Source organism: Entelurus aequoreus, linkage group LG11, assembly GCF_033978785.1.
Source record: "Entelurus aequoreus isolate RoL-2023_Sb linkage group LG11, RoL_Eaeq_v1.1, whole genome shotgun sequence".
NCBI lineage: Eukaryota > Metazoa > Chordata > Actinopteri > Syngnathiformes > Syngnathidae > Entelurus > Entelurus aequoreus.
This window is the reverse complement of record NC_084741.1, coordinates 73810725-73832185: the sequence shown is the minus strand read 5'-3', so window position 1 is coordinate 73832185 and position 21461 is coordinate 73810725. Positions and strand designations below refer to the sequence as shown.

Sequence of the window (21461 nt, the reverse complement as noted above, 5' to 3'; positions counted from 1 at the left end):
ATTTAAACTACTATTTTTTGTTGGTAAATGAGGTATGATGAGAGGTTGTCATCACACTTCAACATCTCTAACATTTACATTTACATGCTGCCTCTTTGCTGGGTCACCATTGCAAATAAGACTTCTTCCTTTCCTTAACCTGGATGAATAAATATAGAAATACAAGTATACTAGGGAGTGAAGATGACTTTAAGTTGCTAAATGCTTATATACAAGATTACCCAGAAGGCTTAGCGCCGCCAAGAACAACAAAAGAATCACATTGCGTGATGCAGGGGTATAATTTTGCATATGAGAGATGCTACAACCAATCCAAGATAGCGAAATAAACTCCGCTAACTAAACAAAACATCTTAGCTTTGCCTTTTAACTTATAAGTTAGTATAATATCCAGTCTATCATTTATCTTAAAACTGTATCACTAAGTGTTTCATATCAGTTGATATTGATAATTACTTATATTCTTAATGACTTATCGAAAATAAGAACCAGGAGAAAAATATAGGAAATATTAAGGATTGAATGTAAAATGTCAACACAAGCATGGAAAACACTTAATCAATGTAAACACAATTCTAAAATCACACTGAACACGTAACAATAACTTCTTTAAACGAAGGAGCAACAATAACAAAACATGTAAACACAGAGAACAACTAGTTTAGTGGCAGGAAGTTACAGCTGTGTAACATTATGCTTATCTAAGTATGAACATGTATTTATGTTACGCAGTCATTATTATTGCACCAAATGACGATTATTTTAAAGCAGCACATTTGTTATTTATTCAGTCCTGAACTTTAGTTCCTAGCTGTTGTTTCCATACACCCCAACAGCGAACACACCAGGGTTGAAAAGAAGAGGTGAGCGAGACTAAGGACTACGGCACCTTTTGAAAAAAAACTGCAATACTGTCGAGGTGACTTTTCCTCTTTTATCCACAATTTCTTGACTCTCTGCAGCACTGATTTGTACTTTCACTTCTCACTCCATGCAGAGAATCAGGACGGCGCAACCAAATTTGATTGTTGATACTGTTGCCTCATTGGCTGTTTAGTGTCTCTCCCATTGATCACTTCCTGTTTTACCAGAGTGCCTTTGTTCACGCAAGCAACCTTGCTTTGCAACTTCCGAGCCGAGGGAGAAATAATACACACATGTATATTATGAAGAAAGAAAAAAGCTCTGGTTTATTTCTTTCAAAGCTGCACCTGATGAAGGATAGACTACTAAGATGCAGCCACTTGGGTGAGCGGTTCTTCCAGGTACTGCACCAGAGCCTCTGCCTGCAAAACAACAAGATGGCGTTGATGACGGTCACGGATTGATGACAACTCCTGGGATAAAACTCTCACCTTGGCTTTGAGCATCCCAAAGCCCACCGTCTCCTTGGCGTACATGCACAGAAGCAGGTTGGCCACACGAGTGATGGCCACCCTTCCCTCCTGACAATGGCTCAACTTATCACATGATCTCGTACAAATGCTTAGTCTCTTACCATGCAGTCCATAAGGATGAATGATCACACTTATCTTAACTTATCACATGATCTGGTACAAATGCTTAGTCTCTTACCATGCAGTCCATAAGGATGAATTTCAGCTTGTCTTCGTTGAAAGCTTGGTGGCCGTTCTTGTCGTACGCCGCCCAGATGTTGCTGGCGATGGCGGCGGTGACCCGAGCGTCGGTGTCGCCGTAGCCGGAGTACGCCAGCAGGGAGCCTTCGTTGTTCAGTAAACTGACCAAAGTGGAAAGTTAAAGTGCTTCTATGCACACATTGTGACAATACACTTATGAGCAAGCATCAAAGGATGAAGGTGGCACATTTTGCACACTTCTTCCAAACGAAGCGTTAGTCACAAGGGCTGGTCTTAGAAGACTCGAGGTCATGGCATCAATTACTAACAACTTAGTCAATGATATGGCTTTTCTGGGGGAAAAATGGCTGATTTTCTGAGGGAAAGCTGACTTATGGGGAGGTTTTTAATCACAAATATTTATTAAAAAAACGGGATTATGCAGTGTTGGAAATGTTGATTTGAAAATATGCAGTATAGTGTACTAGACCACCATGCACTTGAATATGCAGTCTAGTGTACTAGACCACCATACACTTGAATATTCAGTTTAGTGTACTAGACCGCCATACACTTGAATATGCAGTCTAGTGTACTGGACCACCATACACTTGAATATGCAGTAGTGTACTAGACCACCATACACTTGAATATGCAGTCTAGTGTACTAGACCGCCATACACTTGAATATGCAGTAGTGTACTAGACCACCATACACTTGAATATGCAGTCTAGTGTACTAGACCGCCATACACTTGTCAACATGAACATCCACTATGTTTTAGTGTGCTCAGCCTTGACATATTTCCACACTTGCATGACCACTACGGGTGGTCCATTTGTAATATTTCCAGTGAAATACCGCGCAGGCAACCTTTACAGCCATCCTCAAGTTTGCTCCCTGGACCCGGAAGGGTCTTCTTAGATGTAAAAATGTTAAAAATATGTAAGTCATATTCAACGCTAACTTAAATTCCCATAACAACTTTATGTCAAAACCCCTTTTTTAATGACAAAACCCCAAAATATGCTTTTTTTTTTAAGTGGAATATTTGATTTGAAGTAATTGGAGCCTTAAATAAGTCAATAATTCATAACAATATTGATTTGAATTCGTTAATATATATTTTTTAAGGCAATGGCCGTTTAAAAATAAAAATCCACCACAATTCTTGGGGAACCAAAAGAACTTCACTTATAAAAGTGTTAAAAAATAAGTCATACTTATGTTATTGTTTTACTTTCACGCCAAAGTCTCTATCCATCCATTTTCTACCACTTGTCCCTTTTGGGGTGGCGGGGGGTGCTGGAGCCTATCTCAGCTGCATTCGGGCGGAAGGTGGCGTACACCCTGGACAAGTCGCCACCTCATCACAGGGGGCCAAAGTCTCCAGTCTAGATCAAATGTATCCATCTAATGACTATAGGTTTTCATTATGTTTTGGTTTAATGCCCTTTTTGTCTAATGAAATATTGTTTTTATATGGCAAACGCACAAAATGTGCAATATTTTCCCCTAAATATATTTCAAATTGGAATTTTTGATGTCAATTACTGGGAGCCTTGAATAGTTCCACGCATAATAACAGCATTGATTTTGATTCATTATTTTTTTTTCAGTAAAAACAGCCTGCATGGCAGCTTTATGTAATTAGAGTCAAAACTGCAACTTTCTCTTGTTACTTTTCACCTGTTTGCTTTTTTAATCCACTTGCTTATGCTTTTTGTAGTATTTGTAGAATACAGCGTGGGCCGCTAAAAAAATGTCTTAATGAATCAACTTATTTGTACACTTGTGTAACAATGAAAGGTGGTCCAATGTATTATTTAGAGTGGGAAATGTGTTTTAAAATACACAGCAAGACATCTTATGATTGTCAAAGAAGCTATTAACAATAATTGGAAGAATATAAAAGACTAGTGCAGTAAGTGAGTGTACAAGTAGCAAAAGAACATCTTTAGAAAGTATTAGACAAACATGTTCCGAGAAAGGGCTGGCAAAAACAAGTCCTATTCCATGTTGAGTTAGTAGCGAACAGCAAAGTTGACATTATTTACTGAAGCATTTTAGCATCTTAGCATCTTGCTGTAAACTAGGCTAGCTGGACTTACAGCGTGCTCTGGACTCCGTTTGTGTTCGCTTGGCTCAGAACCTGCGTCAGTGCTTTTGGTCGTAACATTGCGTTGGCTTCTACTTCAAAAAGAAAGAATTTACTGCGCAAAAAGACAAAATCCTGCCAGATATATTCCGCACACCGCGGTCAGCTGATGGCGATGTTGTCTTCCTGTTCTGGGTTCGCAATGCATTGTGGATGTTGTAGTCGGAACTTCGTGCCCATCGGTTAAAATACAATGTTTCACAAAATGTTATGCGTTAATTCACTTCTTACCAATTGATTTATAATCCAAGATAGTATTTTAGCACTTTGTTTAAGAACAGAAGCTGGCTTAGTTGGCTAGCGTGCATATTTCATAAGCAGGAAGTGAGCCGGACGTGACGTCATTTAAAAACCAAGCAATACGAGTCCATCCCCTAGTGGCGCCACGCCCACTGCGTGACGTCATCCAGGAAGAAAAACAACAAAATACGGCGTCAACAACAGAACAGGAAGTCTCTCCAAAAAGACGCCAATTCTTATCAATTTGTAAGTTGCTACACTTTAATCTTCATTGTTTGTCGAAAGTCCTTCTCTTTTATGTTACCTTTCATATTCTGCCACGTGACTTTTAGTTTGAGTGATTGAAACTTGAATTAGTAGATTGCACAGTACAGTACATATTCCCTACAATTGACCACTAAATGGTAACACCCCAATAAGTTGTTCAACTTCTTTAAGTACAATTGACCACTAAATGGTAACACCCCAATAAGTTGTTCAACTTGTTTAAGTACAATTGACCACTAAATGGTAACACCCCAATAAGTTGTTCAACTTCTTTAAGTACAATTGACCACTAAATGGTAACACCCCAATAAGTTGTTCAACTTCTTTAAGTACAATTGACCACCAAATGGTAACACCCCAATAAGTTGTTCAACTTCTTTAAGTACAATTGACCACTAAATGGTAACACCCCAATAAGTTGTTCAACTTCTTTAAGTACAATTGACCACCAAATGGTAACACCCCAATAAGTTGTTCAACTTCTTTAAGTACAATTGACCACTAAATGGTAACACCCCAATAAGTTGTTCAACTTGTTTAAGTACAATTGACCACTAAATGGTAACACCCCAATAAGTTGTTCAACTTCTTTAAGTACAATTGACCACTAAATGGTAACACCCCAATAAGTTTGTCAACTTGTTTAAGTACAATTGACCACTAAATGGTAACACCCCAATAAGTTGTTCAACTTGTTTAAGTACAATTGACCACTAAATGGTAACACCCCAATAAGTTGTTCAACTTGTTTAAAGGCCTACTGAAACCCACTACTACCGACCACGCAGTCTGATAGTTTATATATCAATGATGAAATCTTAACATTATAACACATGCCAATACGGCCGGGTTAACTTATAAAGTGACATTTTAAATTTGCCGCTAAACTTCCGGTTCGAAACGCCTCTGAGGATGACGTATGCGCGTGACGTAGCCCGGCGAACACGGGTATGCCTTCCACATTGAAGCCAATACGAAAAAGCTCTGTTTTCATTTCATAATTCCACAGTATTCTGGACATCTGTGTTGGTGAATCTGTTGCAATCATGTTCATTGCATTATGGAGAAGGAAGCTGAGCAAGCAAAGAAGAAAGTTGTCGGTGCGAAATGGACGTATTTTTCGAACGTAGTCAGCCACAACAGTACACAGCCGGCGCTTCTTTGTTTACATTCCCGAAAGATGCAGTCAAGATGGAAGAACTCGGATAACAGAGACTCTAACCAGGAGGACATTTGACTTGGATACACAGACGCCTGTAGAGAACTGGGACAACACAGACTCTTACCAGGATTACTTTGATTTGGATGACAAAGACGCAGACGTGCTACTGTGAGTATGCAGCTTTGGCTTTTTTTTGCGTATGTACGTAACTTTTTTAAAATATATAAGCTTTATGAACCTTGGGTTAGGTGAACGGTCTTTTGGGCTGAGTGATTGTGTGTGTTGATCATGTGTTTGAATTGTATTGGCATGTTCTATGGAGCTAGGAGCTAGCAGAGGAGCTAGCATAACACGTACCGTACCTACGTGCGCGTCACGTACGTAACTTTTTAAAAATATATAAGCTTTATGAACCTTGGGTTAGGTGAACGGTCTTTTGGGCTGAATGATTGTGTGTGTTGATCAGGTGTTTGAATTGCATTGGCGTGTTCTATGGAGCTAGGAGCTAGCAGAGGAGCTAGGAGCTAGCATAACAAACACGCAGGTGTTATTATGCAGGATTAATTTGTGGCATATTAAATATAAGCCTGGTTGTGTTGTGGCTAATAGAGTATATATATGTCTTGTGTTTATTTACTGTTGTAGTCATTCCCAGCTGAATATCAGGTACCGTGAGTATGCAGCCTTGGCTGCTAAACATTCGATAACTTGACCGTATGTGCGCGTCACGTACGTAACTTTTTAAAAATATATAAGCTTTATGAACCTTGGGTTAGGTAAACGGTCTTTTGGGCTGAGTGATTGTGTGTGTTGATCAGGTGTTTGAATTGTATTGGCGTGTTCTATGGAGCTAGGAGCTAGCATAGGAGCTAGGAGCTAGCATAACAAACACGCAGGTGTTTTTATGCAGGATTAATTTGTGGCATATTAAATATAAGCCTGGTTGTGTTGTGGCTAATAGAGTATATATATGTCTTGTGTTTATTTACTGTTGTAGTCATTCCCAGCTGAATATCAGGTCACCCCCGGCTCTCACAGCATCTTCCCTATCTGAATAGCTTCAACTCCCCACTAGTCCTTCACTTGCACTTTACTCATCCACAAATCTTTCATCCTCGCTCAAATTAATGGGGAAATTGTCGCTTTCTCGGTCCGAATCTCTCTCACTTCATGCGGCCATCATTGTAAACAATAGGGAACTTTGCGTATATGTTCAACTGACTACGTCACGCTACTTCCGGTAGGTGCAAGCCTTTTTTTATCAGATACCAAAAGTTGCAATCTTTATCGTCGTTGTTCTATACTAAATCCTTTCAGCAAAAATATGGCAATATCGCGAAATGATCAAGTATGACACCTAGAATAGATCTGCTATCCCCGTTTAAATAAAAAAAATTCATTTCAGTAGGCCTTTAAGTACAATTGACCACTAAATGGTAACACCCCAATAAGTTGTTCAACTTGTTTAAGTACAATTGACCACCAAATGGTAACACCCCAATAAGTTGTTCAACTTGTTTAAGTACAATTGACCAGTAAATGGTAACACCCCAATAAGTTGTTCAACTTGTTTAAGTACAATTGACCAGTAAATGGTAACTCCCCAATAAGTTGTTCAACTTGTTTAAGTACAATTGACCACTAAATGGTAACACCCCAATAAGTTGTTCAACTTGTTTAAGTACAATTGACCACTAAATGGTAACACCCCAATAAGTTGTTCAACTTGTTTAAGTACAATTGACCACTAAATGGTAACACCCCAATAAGTTTTTCAACTTGTTTAAGTACAATTGACCACTAAATGGTAACAGCCCAATAAGTTGTTCAACTTGTTTAAGTACAATTGACCACTAAATGGTAACACCCCAATAAGCTTTTCAACTTGTTTAAGTTGGGGTCCACGTTCATTAATTCATGGTAATACTTTGCAGCCTGGCGACACTGTTGATGAAATCTTTCTATTCAACTATGTCAAACTCCATGTTGGTTATGGTCACCCTCATATATATCATGTGATTATTATATCTTTTTTTACGTACCTTGTCAAAAACATCTTTAGATTTTACTGTGATTCAAAATCTGCCAGTTTTTTTCCTTTCTTTACAGCATACTACTGTAATGGAATGGAAAAACAGTACCAATATATATATACTGTATATATATATATATACATATACACATTTTTTTACAGTAAAATCCATGCAACGGAGCTGCCAGTTTTGTACTGTAGAATCTACAGTTGTTGTTTTTATATTGTATTTAGGGCTGCAACTAACGATTAATTTGATAATCGATTAATCTGTCGATTACTACTTTGATTAATCGATTAATAATCGGATAAAAGAGACAAACTACATTTCTATCCTTTCCAGTATTTTATTGAAAAAAAACAGCATACTGGCACCATACTTATTTTGATTATTGTTTCTCAGCTGTTTGTACATGTTGCAGTTTATAAATAAAGGTTTATCAAAAAAAAAAAAAAAAAAAAAAAATTTCCTCTGCGCATGCACATAGCATAGATCCAACGAATCAATGACTGAATTAATCGACAACTATTTTTATAATCGATTAGTTTTTGCAGCCCTAATTGTATTACTGTATATGGAAAAAATGGTAACAAAGTTGATTTTTTTGGCAAGAAAAAAAAATCTGGCAGCTCGGTCGCCAGAATTTTATGGAAAGTCTATTGTTATTTTTACAGTGTTCAATATGATGAATAACCCGCTTTGAAATCACAAGTCACTCAGATATTGAAGTATTTATTTTAATTTTAACAAAAGAAAATATTTTGGAATATATAATACATTTGTTGCATTATTAGATCATATTAAAATTTAAAATATATGCAATTGTATGCAGTACATTAATTTTTAAATGTCAAAATGGCACGAAGAAATACATTTAGTAAGAAAAGATGAAGTACTTTTATTTGGTGGGCCAGATAAAAGGAAGTGGCGGGCCAGATACGGGCCTCCAGTTTCAGACCTGTGAGGTGGGGAAAGTTATGGATTTTTAAATGCCTATCAATTCAGACATGGACGATTATAAAATGGATTAGTAAACGTGGATAATGGATGTATTTATTGTAAATAAAGTTGTCAAATGTGTGGACCTCACTGAGAGATCCAGCAGCTCCTCCATTATTGGGCACATATGATCCATTTGTGCACACATTTGCATTAGTTTAATACATGTGCAAATGAATTGAACTGTTTTAGTTATTACAAATGCACTGTTTTTAAGTGTTGCAAATGATAAAGACTTATTTAGTGAAAGGGAAATCAATGTAAAACTGCATAAATGAATGATGCATGAATAATGGACTCTTAGCCCCTGAATGGTGATGTTGAGGTGGCCAAAGATTCCCCCGTCTAGTCACCTCGAGATGTAAGAAAGATCCCGCCTGCTTGAATCTACCAGCAGGATTTGAAGAGCACACGTAATAAATAATGAGAATGTAGTAAATACTAAAAAAAAGAGATGGCAGCAAACCTTGTCTTGCTTCATGCATGTCATTTATTTCTTATAAATATTAAGGTTGTTGATGTTTGGGCATGTAAGGATTGATTGTGAGTCCTGCGCTGACCATTCCAGTTAGAATCCATTCTCAATGCAACACGCTTTCAAACCCATTCTTGCAATGAATTATTTGTTATAAACAATTGTATTGAAACTTTTTGAAAACAGGTTAGAGTTTAGAAAAGCTCCTTCTGGCCTAAAATGTCTTTTTAAAAAAGGCTTCTTATTAAAAAAAAAAAAAGTTTATTAAACGTATTTATCTTTAAATTGATTTTCGATTTTTCGAATGGATTCAATGAATAAGAATCCATTTTTTTGTGCACCCCTATCAAATATATTAAGATATAGTATTTTTTCTCCAAAGTAGGCAGGATGTCTGTGACCATGAAGAGGGCAGATGGGGTCACGGTGTTCACGGTGACCTCTGACTCCAATAGCGTCTTGCCTCCTCTATTCCAAATCCTCAAGAGTCTTTGCTTCAGCCCCGTTTGCTGCTCCGTGTCCCGGCACCTGAGGACACTCATGGGGACGTCTCAGTCCTTACTGGGGGTGAGACTTGCACCTTTTCAAGTGAGTTGAGTGGAGCACCCAGTGACCACCACCTGTGTCCGTGCTAGGCCCTGCAGATCATGGTGGGCTTGCTCAACATGGGCCTGGGAGTCATCTCCATGTGTCACGGTTACACCTCCTGGTGGCCCATGGATGCCAATTTCTTTTCCGTGTGGATGGGAGCCGTGGTGAGCAGCGTAACGCAAACCCAACAACACTCATTCTCTCTCCACTGAAAAAGTGTTCAAAGGTCACTTGAACTGTCGTTGCTTTATGTTCTTCTCTTTTAGTTTGTGTTCTTTGGCATCTTCTGCATTTTGTCGGAGAAGTACCCGAGTCCATGTCTGGTGAGTCACTTCTTATATTTGCAATGGCACTTGGCCAGTCGTACCGTGCCCAGGCCCATACCACACCTAAAGCACGCTACGTTTAGTTGGCATCTGTGCCCACTTCACCTCACCTGGCACTAGGCCATTAGGGGTGGGAATCTTTGTGCACCAAACCATTCCATTCTCGATTCAAACCAGTTCTCACCAGTGACGTGCAGTCAGGGGAGGCAGGGGAGGCGGGGCCTCACGTGCCATCATGGATAGAAAAAAAATGTAAAAAGAAAAAAAATTAATTAAATTGTTATATGTATCCAGTGATTATACTTTATAAAGTTATTTTCCATTTAACCTCACCAGTTTTAGATTATTTTTATTCAAAATCGCTGAATTTTCACATTTGCCGTTCAAATACTGAGAAGAAGTGAAGTGAAGTGAAGTGAATTACATTTATATAGCGCTTTTTCTCAAGTGACTCAAAGCGCTTTACATAGTGAAACCCAATATCTAAGTTACATTCAAACCAGTGTGGGTGGCACTGGGAGCAGGTGGGTAAAGTGTCTTGCCCAAGGACACAACGGCAGTGACTAGGATGGCGGAAGCGGGGATCGAACCTGCAACCCTCAAGTTGCTGGCACGGCCGCTCTACCAACCGAGCTATACCGCCCTTGCGGTATAGCTAGATTGCCAAGAGACTTGCGGTGAGTCAGCAGCCAGTTGAGCCTCACCATGGATTGCGCAATGACTCGGCTAATTGCTGGCCTGCTGTGCAGTGAGAGCGTATTGCTATATGAATTATATTATACATGTCCATAATTTAGTTAGCTGAGGTATATAATGTACAGTGTATTTTGTCAACAAATGTATGTGTGTAACGTATTTCTTGTGCTGAGCAATCATAAAACGGCTGCGAAGACGCACTGTGTGAGGCACGCAGTTCTCCCGCCTCCTGGTGGTAGAGGGCGCTAGTGATAACAGGGATCATTCTTGCGATTACTCCACTGCAGAATAAGTGACAACAAGCTACAGTTAGCAAGTCAAGTGCAGCGTCAGCGATCGTTTATTTTTTCCTCTCGCCTGGACTTTTAACATGGAAGATTACATATCTAAAATAAAAGAGTTTTCTAAACTGGACTTTCAATGGAAGCAGGAGGTAATAATTAAAGGAAGACCAACGCCGGAGCTAAAAGGTTTGCTTCAGACAGTGATCTCCATCAAGACAGAGAGACTTTTAAAACTGAAGAAAGATAAGGAAGACTTCTATAAACAAGTTATCGATGCTTTTGTTCAGAAGGAGCGGCGCATGGACTTCATTTATAAGTAAAGATTAGACCACAATAATGTTTTTTTTATTAAATGTGCTTTTTTGTGTGCTACAGTTTGTATGTGTAAAGTATGCTGGTATGAGCTTTTAAACATAACCCGTTAACGGCTGCCAATCAAATGGTGAATAAGATACTCTTTAGGGTTCATATGTTTGTAAATGTGACTGTGATGAAGTCAGTGCCTCACCAGCCATGAACCTCACCGCACGTCACTGGTTGTCACAATGTATAATTTGACATAATCATTATTATAAAACTTATAAAATGAAAACCTCTTTCTGGTTGCATAGAGATGGTCTTAAAACATATTCAAAATCATTGATTCTTATATAAAAAAGATTTTGATGACGATAAAATAATATGAATATGAAATTATGAATCGATTTAGACAGGATGAATAAGAATTGCGATTCGAATGTGAATCGATTTTTTTGCGCACCCCAACATGCACACTCACATGGGTTCTCCCCTCAAGCTCCTCCCTGCCCTAATAGTTGATTTTCTTATTATTTTTATTGAGGGTTCCAGGTTCGATTCCCTCACAGCCGTCACCTTCTTTCTCCCAGTGCCAGCCACGCTGCTGTTAATGGAACTTACATCATGACTTTTACTATGTAAAGGGCTTTGATTGTAAGATTGTAAGATGACAGACAATCTCCATAGAAGGACTTTTCAGAGACAATCTCCATAGAAGAAGTTTTCAGATGTGTCTGCACAGACTGGGAAAACGTGTCAGGGTTTCCTACAATTCGGTGCTCATTTCCACTGTTTCTCAAATAACACATTCATATCTTTTTTCAGGTCATCATCAATGTCATTTTGAACCTCTCGGGTGTGGGCTTTGCCATGGTTGCCGTGGTGATGTGCGCCCTCAACATCGCCACCCTACACCACAGCCTGTGGGATGCCTGTGAGCCGGACGGTGACTTCTGGGACTTTGACAGTCTGACCACTATGCCCCCCCGCAAAGAAGGATTCATCCAGCGATGCTTGGAGGAGAAAAAGCTGATTATCGTGAGTAAGAACGCAGCTAAGATGATGATGATCATCATCATCATCAGTCTGCTCCAACGTACGCTTCTAGAGCCAAAAGCAGTGAAGTTGTCACGTTGTGTAAATGGTAAATAAAAAGAGAATTCAACAAATCCTTTTCAACTTATATTCAATTGAATAGACTGCTAAGACAAAATATTTCATGTTACAGCTGAGCAAATAATCATGAAGTTAGAATGTAATGGCAGCAACACATTGCAAAAAAGGCATTTTTACCAGTGTGTTACATGGCCTTTCCTTTGAACAACACTCAGTAAAGGTTTGGGAAGTGAGGAGACACATTTTTTAAGTGGAATTCTTTCCCATTCTTGCTTGATGTACAGCTTAAGTTGTTCAACAGTCTCCCTTCTCATATTTTAGCCTTCATACATTTTCAATGTCTGGACTACAGGCAGGCCAGTCTAGTACCCGCACTCTTTTACTATGACTGTTGTAACACCTGGCTTGGCATTGTCTTGCTGAAATAAGCAGGGGCGTCCATGGTAACGTTGCTTGGATGGCAACATATGTTGCTCCAAAAGCTGTATGTACCTTTCAGCATTAATGGTGCCTTCACAGATGTGTAAGTTACCCATGTCTTGGCCACTAATACACCCCCATACCATCACACATGCTGGCTTTTACACTTTCACCCTAGAACAATCCGGAAGGTTCTTTTCCTCTTTGGTCCGGAGGACACGACGTCCACAGTTTCCAAAAACAATTTGAAATGTGGACTCGTCAGACCACAGAACACTTTTCCACTTTGCATCAGTCCATCTTAGATGAGCTCGGGCCCAGCAAAGCATTTCTGGGTGTTGTTGATAAATGGCTTTGGCTTTGCATAGTAGAGTTTTAACTTGCACTTACAGATGTAGCGACCAACTGTAGTTACTGACAGTGGTTTTCTGAAGTGTTCCTGAGCCCATGTGGTGATATCCTTTACATACTGATGTGGCTTTTTCATGCAGTAGCGCCTGAGGGATCCAAGGTGTGTAATATCATGGCTTACATGCAGATATTTCTCCACATTCTCTGAACCTTTTGATGATATTACGGAGCGTAGATGGTGAAATCCCTAAATTCCTTGTTGAGAAATGTTGTTGTTCAACAATTTGCTCAGGCATTTGTTGACAAAGTGGTGACCCTCGCCCCGTCCTTGTTTGTGAACGACTGAGCATTTCATGGAAGCTGCTTTTATACCCAATCATGGCACCCACCTGTTCCCAATTAGGCTGTTCACCTGTGGGATGTTCCAAATAAGTGTTTGATGAGCATTCCTCAACTTTCTCACTCTTTTTTGCCACTTGTGCCAGCTTTTTTGAAACATGTTGTAGGGATCAAATTCCAAATGAGCTAATATTTGCAAAAAAGAACAATGTTTTCTATTTGGAATGTTAAATATCTTGTCTTTGCAGTCTATTCAATTGAATATAAGTTGAAAAGGATTTGCAAATCAATGCAGCTGAGATCGGCTGCAGCACCCCCGCCACCCTGAAAGGGACAAGCGGTAGAAAAATGGTTGGATGGATGTATTCTGTTTTTATTTACCATTTACACAACGTGACAACTCCACTGCTTGTGTACATGCCTTTAGTTTCAATGTTTTATTTTTGTAACAAGTCCTTCTTCCACCAGATGCTCCTGAGGGGCATCAATGGTGTCCTGCTGGTGTTGTGCCTTGTAGAGCTCAGCCTGGTCTTGTGCTCCTCAGCTTTGTCCATCAAGGCTCTGAGGAGCAGTGAGAAGGTAAATGTCTTAGCTCACACTCCACTTTCACTTCAAGTCTGTGTGAAGAATGCACTGTCTTCACTTCAAGGTATTGGGAACATCTCCAAAATACACATTTTGCTCAAGTCATTTTTTTGGATTGATTGATTGAGACTTTTATTAGTAGATTGCACAGTACAGTACATATTCCCTACAATTGACCACTAAATGGTAACACCCCAATAAGTTTTTACACTTGTTTAGGTCGGGGTCCACGTAATCAATTCATGGTACAAATATCAACCGTCCAAAAGGCGCGTGAAGAATCAGAGCTTCTCTAGTCCCGTATAGTACTTAGTCCTATACAATCAGTACATACACTAATTAATAATAATGTTGACTACTAGGATACTTAGTCCTATACAATCAGTACATACACTAATAATAATGTTGACTACTAGGATACTTAGTCCTATACAATCAGTACATAATTAATAATAATATTGACTTGTAGGATACTTAGTCCTATACAATCAGTACATAATTAATAATAATATTGACTTGTAGGATACTTAGTCCTATACAATCAGTACATACACTAATAATAATGTTGACTACTAGGATACTTAGTCCTATACAATCAGTACATACACTAATAATAATGTTGACTACTAGGATACTTAGTCCTATACAATCAGTACATAATTAATAATAATATTGACTTGTAGGATACTTAGTCCTATACAATCAGTACATACACTATTTAATAATAATGTTGACTTCTAGTATGCTTAGTCCTATACAATCAGTACATAATTAATAATAATGTTGACTTGTAGGATACTTAGTCCTATACAATCAGTACATACACTAATTAATAATAATGTTGACTACTAGGATACTTAGTCCTATACAATCAGTACATACACTAATTACTAATAATGTGGACTTGTAGGATACTTAGTCCTATACAATCAGTACATACACTAATTAATAATAATGTTGACTACTAGGATACTTAGTCCTATACAATCAGTACATATGCTAATTAATAATAATGTTGACTACTAGGATACTTAGTCCTATACAATCAGTACATACACTAATTAATAATAATGTTGACTACTAGGATACTTAGTCCTATACAATCAGTACATACACTAATTAATAATAATGTGGACTTGTAGGATACTTAGTCCTATACAATCAGTACATAATTAATAATAATGTTGACTACTAGGATACTTAGTCCTATACAATCAGTACATACACTAATGAATAATAATAAGTAACTTACTTGTTGCTATCCTTTGGTCTTCCATGAAAGAAAGAAATATGGCTGGATTCCTCGTGCTTTAAGTCCCTGGGTGTGCTCTTCCATAACGATACTAGATGGCTAATATTAGCAGACCATCATGAAGACAGTCACCTCCCAAGTTACTAGATGGCCAATATTAGCAGACCATCATGAAGACAGTCACCTCCCAAGTTACTAGATGGCCAATATTAGCAGACCATCATGAAGACAGTCACCTCCCAAGTTACTAGATGGCCAATATTAGCAGACCATCATGAAGACAGTCACCTCCCAAGTTACTAGATGGCCAATATTAGCAGACCATCATGAAGACAGTCACCTCCCAAGTTACTAGATGGCCAATATTAGCAGACCATCATGAAGACAGTCACCTCTCAAGTTACTAGATGGCCAATATTAGCAGACCATCATGAAGACAGTCACCTCCCAAGTTACTAGATGGCCAATATTAGCAGACCATCATGAAGACAGTCACCTCCCAAGTTACTAGATGGCCAATATTAGCAGACCATCATGAAGACAGTCACCTCTCAAGTTACTAGATGGCCAATATTAGCAGACCATCATGAAGACAGTCACCTCCCAAGTTACTAGATGGCCAATATTAGCAGACCATCATGAAGACAGTCACCTCCCAAGTTAATAGATGGCCAATATTAGCAGACCATCATGAAGACAGTCACCTCCCAAGTTACTAGATGGCCAATATTAGCAGACCATCATGAAGACAGTCACCTCCCAAGTTACTAGATGGCCAATATTAGCAGACCATCATGAAGACAGTCACCTCCCAAGTTACTAGATGGCCAATATTAGCAGACCATCATGAAGACAGTCACCTCCCAAGTTACTAGATGGCCAATATTAGCAGACCATCATGAAGACAGTCACCTCCCAAGTTACTAGATGGCCAATATTAGCAGACCATCATGAAGACAGTCACCTCCCAAGTTACTAGATGGCCAATATTAGCAGACCATCATGAAGACAGTCACCTCCCAAGTTACTAGATGGCCAATATTAGCAGACCATCATGAAGACAGTCGCCTCCCAAGTTACTAGATGGCCAATATTAGCAGACTATCATGAAGACAGTCACCTCCCAAGTTACTAGATGGCCAATATTAGCAGACCATCATGAAGACAGTCACCTCCCAAGTTACTAAATGGCCAATATTAGCAGACCATCATGAAGACAGTCACCTCCCAAGTTACTAGATGGCCAATATTAGCAGACCATCATGAAGACAGTCACCTCCCAAGTTACTAGATGGCCAATATTAGCAGACCATCATGAAGACAGTCACCTCCCAAGTTACTAGATGGCCAATATTAGCAGACCATCATGAAGACAGTCACCTCCCAAGTTACTAGATGGCCAATATTAGCAGACCATCATGAAGACAGTCGCCTCCCAAGTTACTAGATGGCCAATATTAGCAGACTATCATGAAGACAGTCACCTCCCAAGTTACTAGATGGCCAATATTAGCAGACCATCATGAAGACAGTCACCTCCCAAGTTACTAGATGGCCAATATTAGCAGACCATCATGAAGACAGTCACCTCCCAAGATACTAGATGGCCAATATTAGCAGACCATCATGAAGACAGTCGCCTCCCAAGTTACTAGATGGCCAATATTAGCAGACTATCATGAAGACAGTCACCTCCCAAGTTACTAGATGGCCAATATTAGCAGACCATCATGAAGACAGTCACCTCCCAAGTTACTAGATGGCCAATATTAGCAGACCATCATGAAGACAGTCACCTCCCAAGTTACTAGATGGCCAATATTAGCAGACCATCATGAAGACAGTCACCTCCCAAGTTACTAGATGGCCAATATTAGCAGACTATCATGAAGACAGTCACCTCCCAAGTTACTAGATGGCCAATATTAGCAGACTATCATGAAGACAGTCACCTCCCAAGTTACTAGATGGCCAATATTAGCAGACCATCATGAAGACAGTCACCTCCCAAGTTACTAGATGGCCAATATTAGCAGACCATCATGAAGACAGTCGCCTCCCAAGTTACTAGATGGCCAATATTAGCAGACTATCATGAAGACAGTCACCTCCCAAGTTACTAGATGGCCAATATTAGCAGACCATCATGAAGACAGTCACCTCCCAAGTTACTAAATGGCCAATATTAGCAGACCATCATGAAGACAGTCACCTCCCAAGTTACTAGATGGCCAATATTAGCAGACCATCATGAAGACAGTCACCTCCCAAGTTACTAGATGGCCAATATTAGCAGACCATCATGAAGACAGTCACCTCCCAAGTTACTAGATGGCCAATATTAGCAGACCATCATGAAGACAGTCACCTCCCAAGTTACTAGATGGCCAATATTAGCAGACCATCATGAAGACAGTCACCTCCCAAGTTACTAGATGGCCAATATTAGCAGACCATCATGAAGACAGTCGCCTCCCAAGTTACTAGATGGCCAATATTAGCAGACTATCATGAAGACAGTCACCTCCCAAGTTACTAGATGGCCAATATTAGCAGACCATCATGAAGACAGTCACCTCCCAAGTTACTAGATGGCCAATATTAGCAGACCATCATGAAGACAGTCACCTCCCAAGATACTAGATGGCCAATATTAGCAGACCATCATGAAGACAGTCGCCTCCCAAGTTACTAGATGGCCAATATTAGCAGACTATCATGAAGACAGTCACCTCCCAAGTTACTAGATGGCCAATATTAGCAGACCATCATGAAGACAGTCACCTCCCAAGTTACTAGATGGCCAATATTAGCAGACCATCATGAAGACAGTCACCTCCCAAGTTACTAGATGGCCAATATTAGCAGACCATCATGAAGACAGTCACCTCCCAAGTTACTAGATGGCCAATATTAGCAGACTATCATGAAGACAGTCACCTCCCAAGTTACTAGATGGCCAATATTAGCAGACCATCATGAAGACAGTCGCCTCCCAAGTTACTAGATGGCCAATATTAGCAGACCATCATGAAGACAGTCACCTCCCAAGATACTAGATGGCCAATATTAGCAGACCATCATGAAGACAGTCGCCTCCCAAGTTACTAGATGGCCAATATTAGCAGACTATCATGAAGACAGTCACCTCCCAAGTTACTAGATGGCCAATATTAGCAGACCATCATGAAGACAGTCACCTCCCAAGTTACTAGATGGCCAATATTAGCAGACCATCATGAAGACAGTCACCTCCCAAGTTACTAGATGGCCAATATTAGCAGACCATCATGAAGACAGTCACCTCCCAAGTTACTAGATGGCCAATATTAGCAGACCATCATGAAGACAGTCACCTCCCAAGTTACTAGATGGCCAATATTAGCAGACCATCATGAAGACAGTCACCTCCCAAGTTACTAGATGGCCAATATTAGCAGACCATCATGAAGACAGTCACCTCCCAAGCCTCCATTCTTGCTTGTGTTGTTTCTTGGTTGACTTTTGGTGGGCGGGTTGTTGTGCAGCGCTAAAGTAGGAGGTCCCGGGTCTTAGACGGAGATGCGTGACACATGTTTCTTACCAAGGTCCCCAGCATCCCCAGCCATGTGCCAACGTGAAAAGGAAAAGTCCCTATGGGGAAGGCTAGTTCCTGGAACTAAACTCCAGTGTGGTAGTTGTTAGTACTTATGGTCTGGAAAATAGTGTAATTGATAGTCTTGTATGTTGCTATTGTCCAGTCATGTGACCGAGAGGCACTTCAGTCCCATTAGGCTGCTGTCTATTTACATGCATCACTGCACATTTGGGCATATTTTGGAAGGTTTAGAGGCAAATATATAAGTGATCATGAAAAAAAAATCATTAAAATAGATAGATAGATAGATAGATAGTGTTGCGTTTGACCAGATGTTCCTCCAAGTGGGATGTAAAACGCTGGTCAGTCCCAAGTTCCTTAATGACATATAAACTGAACTCAAAGGTACCACCAAGCACAGAATAGGTATTTTGTAATTTATTGTCAAATATTTGAGAATAGAGACCAGCCTCGAACAACACATACAAATGCGTAGCCCAAGTTGATCTGGCATTCCAAAGGAAAAAGCAACTCTTTTCACACAAAGAAACCACCCAAATGAAAATATTGATCCAAAAACTTTACTATACTAGGTATTGATAGTATCGACATTTGCATTGATCGCCCCTACTTCACATTGCAGCTGTATGTGTGTAGCCTGCCCAGCCATTCCTTTTCATCTAGTCCTCCAGTGATAACAACACTTGGAAATAAATACATAGTTTCTTTCACGCCATGAATCTTTCCTGTGAGTCCAATCTTCAGCCATGTAAACACATCACTAGTTACTGAAGGTTGTATGTACAATTATTGTATTTGTACATTCAACATTCCTACTTTAATTTGAGCAGCAAACACGTCCGAGGAGCTGCTTGGGAGCCCGTAGAGATGTCTCTTTTGCAAAGCCCTGACCGTTTCTCTTCTCTTTTAGAGCCTGGATGATCTGGAAGGTTACCAAAGTCTTGAGGAAGAAGTCATCTCTGCCAAGCCTTCGTCCTAAACTTCCTCTTTCAGTACACAACTTTTCTGTCTGTTGATGGACTTGAATGTTCTTTCTTCTTCTGCACTTCTTTAGACATGCAGAGATGTTGTATCAGTCCAGAATACTTTGCTCTCACAACTCTCCATATGCCTTACTTACTCATATATACTTTCATCTTATTATGCTTCATCATTTTTGGAAAGACAAGAACAATTCTACAGCTTTCGCCGCATTATTTGTCCTATTTTGCACATTTTAATGAGTGAAATGCATCCAGTGACATCGCAGTAAATAAATGTCACCAGCCAGGAGCCTGGTCACACCTGAGGAAGGCAAGGTAACAAGCCAGGAGCCTGATCACACCTGAGGAAGGCAAGGTAACAAGCCAGGAGCCTGGTCACACCTGAGGAAGGCAAGGTAACAAGCCAGGAGCCTGGTCACACCTGAGGAAGGCAAGGTAACAAGCCAGGAGCCTGGTCACACCTGAGGAAGGCAAGGTAACAAGGTAGGTAGCTCGTCAACGCAATCGGCAGAAAGTATCCATTTATGTTACAGCCTTAAAATGGAATACATTCATTTTTTTCTTCTCAAAATTCTAGCCAAAAGAGCCCATGATGACAATGTCAAACCTTTTTGTTTGTTCCATTTGCAAATGTATTAAAAATAACAAACAAACTCACCTAAGTAATCACAGGCTTTGCTCAATACTTAGTTGATGCACCTGTGGCAGCAATCACACCTCAAGTCTTTTCCACCACAAACTTGGCACACCTCTTTGGACACTTTCAAGTCCAGTGCCATCTGTGTCACTTACCGGTAATGGCAAAACTGTTTGATTTGGTGTGCAGTGTAAACGTTACTGTTTGATTTGGTGTTAAGTTAAAGTAGCAATGATAGTCACACACACACTAGGTGTGGTGAAATTTGTCCTCTGCATTTGACCCATCCCCTTAATCACCCCCTGGGAGGTGAGGGGAGCAGTGAGCAGCAGCGGTGGCCACGCCCGGGAATCGTTTTTGGTGATTTAACCCCCAATTCCAAGCCTTGATGCTGAGTGCCAAGCAGGGAGGTAATGGCTCCCATTTTTATAGTCTTTGGTATGACTCGGCCGGGGTTTGAACTCACCCATCTCAGGGCGAACACTCTAACCACTAGGCCACCGAGCAGGTACGTGTGCAGTGTAAACGTTAGTTTGATGTGGTGTGCAGTGTAAACGTGTTTGCCCACCAGAGGTGTGTCCACTGTAGTAAAACTAAATATTGCAACGTTCACACGCTTCCATGTGCAGTAATGTGCAACGTACATGACATATTATTTCATTTATATAAGGTCAACATGGAAATGTTTATATCGTTTAAAAGGGAACTGCACTTTAAAAAAAAAAGTTGCCTATCCTTCACAATCAAAAAGTTTTTAAAACTTGTAAAAATTGGCTGGTTCTCAATGGCTAGCAATGCAGCTAATGTTAGCAATCAATTCTACCACTAAATCACTTCGAAATGCAACAAAAACCAGTCAGCAATACTTCATTTACCTTCTGTAAACTGCATAATAACCAACATTGTTACTGTAAGAGCAAACACTGAGGAACTCTTTCTAGCGTAGTAACGATATTAGCTGTAAAAGCTAACTACGGAAAGTGATAAAATAGCTTCTACGTCAACACAGAAGGTGTTTGAGTTAGTAACACAACACTGAGATACAACACTAATCTGTACTGAGTGAAAAACATC

The 21461-nt window shown here is 39.8% G+C and overlaps 2 protein-coding genes across 3 annotated transcripts; one reads left to right on the top strand and one right to left on the bottom strand.

Moving 5' to 3' along the window:
• Positions 1-1162: 1162 nt before the first annotated feature.
• Positions 1163-3993, bottom strand: lamtor2 (late endosomal/lysosomal adaptor, MAPK and MTOR activator 2). Its single transcript, XM_062063973.1, has 4 exons — positions 3690-3993; positions 1576-1738; positions 1356-1445; positions 1163-1286 (listed from the first exon to the last, which is right to left on the bottom strand). The coding sequence occupies exons 1-4, from the start codon at positions 3755-3757 to the stop codon at positions 1230-1232; spliced, it is 378 nt and encodes a 125-aa protein (XP_061919957.1). The 5' UTR covers positions 3758-3993; the 3' UTR covers positions 1163-1229.
• Positions 3994-4104: 111 nt separating this feature from the next.
• Positions 4105-20348, top strand: LOC133660789 (transmembrane protein 176B-like). 2 transcript variants are annotated; one of them, XM_062064371.1, is made up of 7 exons: positions 4105-4222; positions 9295-9479; positions 9548-9667; positions 9770-9826; positions 11932-12144; positions 13801-13911; positions 19678-20345. In XM_062064371.1, the coding sequence occupies exons 2-7, from the start codon at positions 9303-9305 to the stop codon at positions 19744-19746; spliced, it is 747 nt and encodes a 248-aa protein (XP_061920355.1). In that variant the 5' UTR covers positions 4105-4222; positions 9295-9302; the 3' UTR covers positions 19747-20345. The 2 variants fall into 2 exon arrangements, with proteins under 2 accessions (XP_061920355.1, XP_061920356.1); XM_062064372.1 differs by having other exon boundaries at positions 4125-4222; positions 9298-9479; positions 19678-20348.
• Positions 20349-21461: the final 1113 nt, after the last annotated feature.

Bases quoted from the DNA above. Each gene is read 5' to 3' on its own strand.
- LOC133660789 (XM_062064372.1), top strand. From the start codon at position 9,303: ATGTCTGTGACCATGAAGAGGGCAGATGGGGTCACGGTGTTCACGGTG. The intron at 9,668-9,769 runs GTGAGCAGCGTA...CTTCTCTTTTAG, and splicing joins CCGTGTGGATGGGAGCCGTG to TTTGTGTTCTTTGGCATCTT. The intron at 9,827-11,931 runs GTGAGTCACTTC...ATCTTTTTTCAG, and splicing joins AGTACCCGAGTCCATGTCTG to GTCATCATCAATGTCATTTT.
- lamtor2 (XM_062063973.1), bottom strand. From the start codon at position 3,757: ATGTTACGACCAAAAGCACTGACGCAGGTTCTGAGCCAAGCGAACACA. The intron at 1,446-1,575 runs GTAAGAGACTAA...AGCCATTGTCAG, and splicing joins TCATCCTTATGGACTGCATG to GAGGGAAGGGTGGCCATCAC. The intron at 1,287-1,355 runs GTGAGAGTTTTA...GTTGTTTTGCAG, and splicing joins TTGGGATGCTCAAAGCCAAG to GCAGAGGCTCTGGTGCAGTA.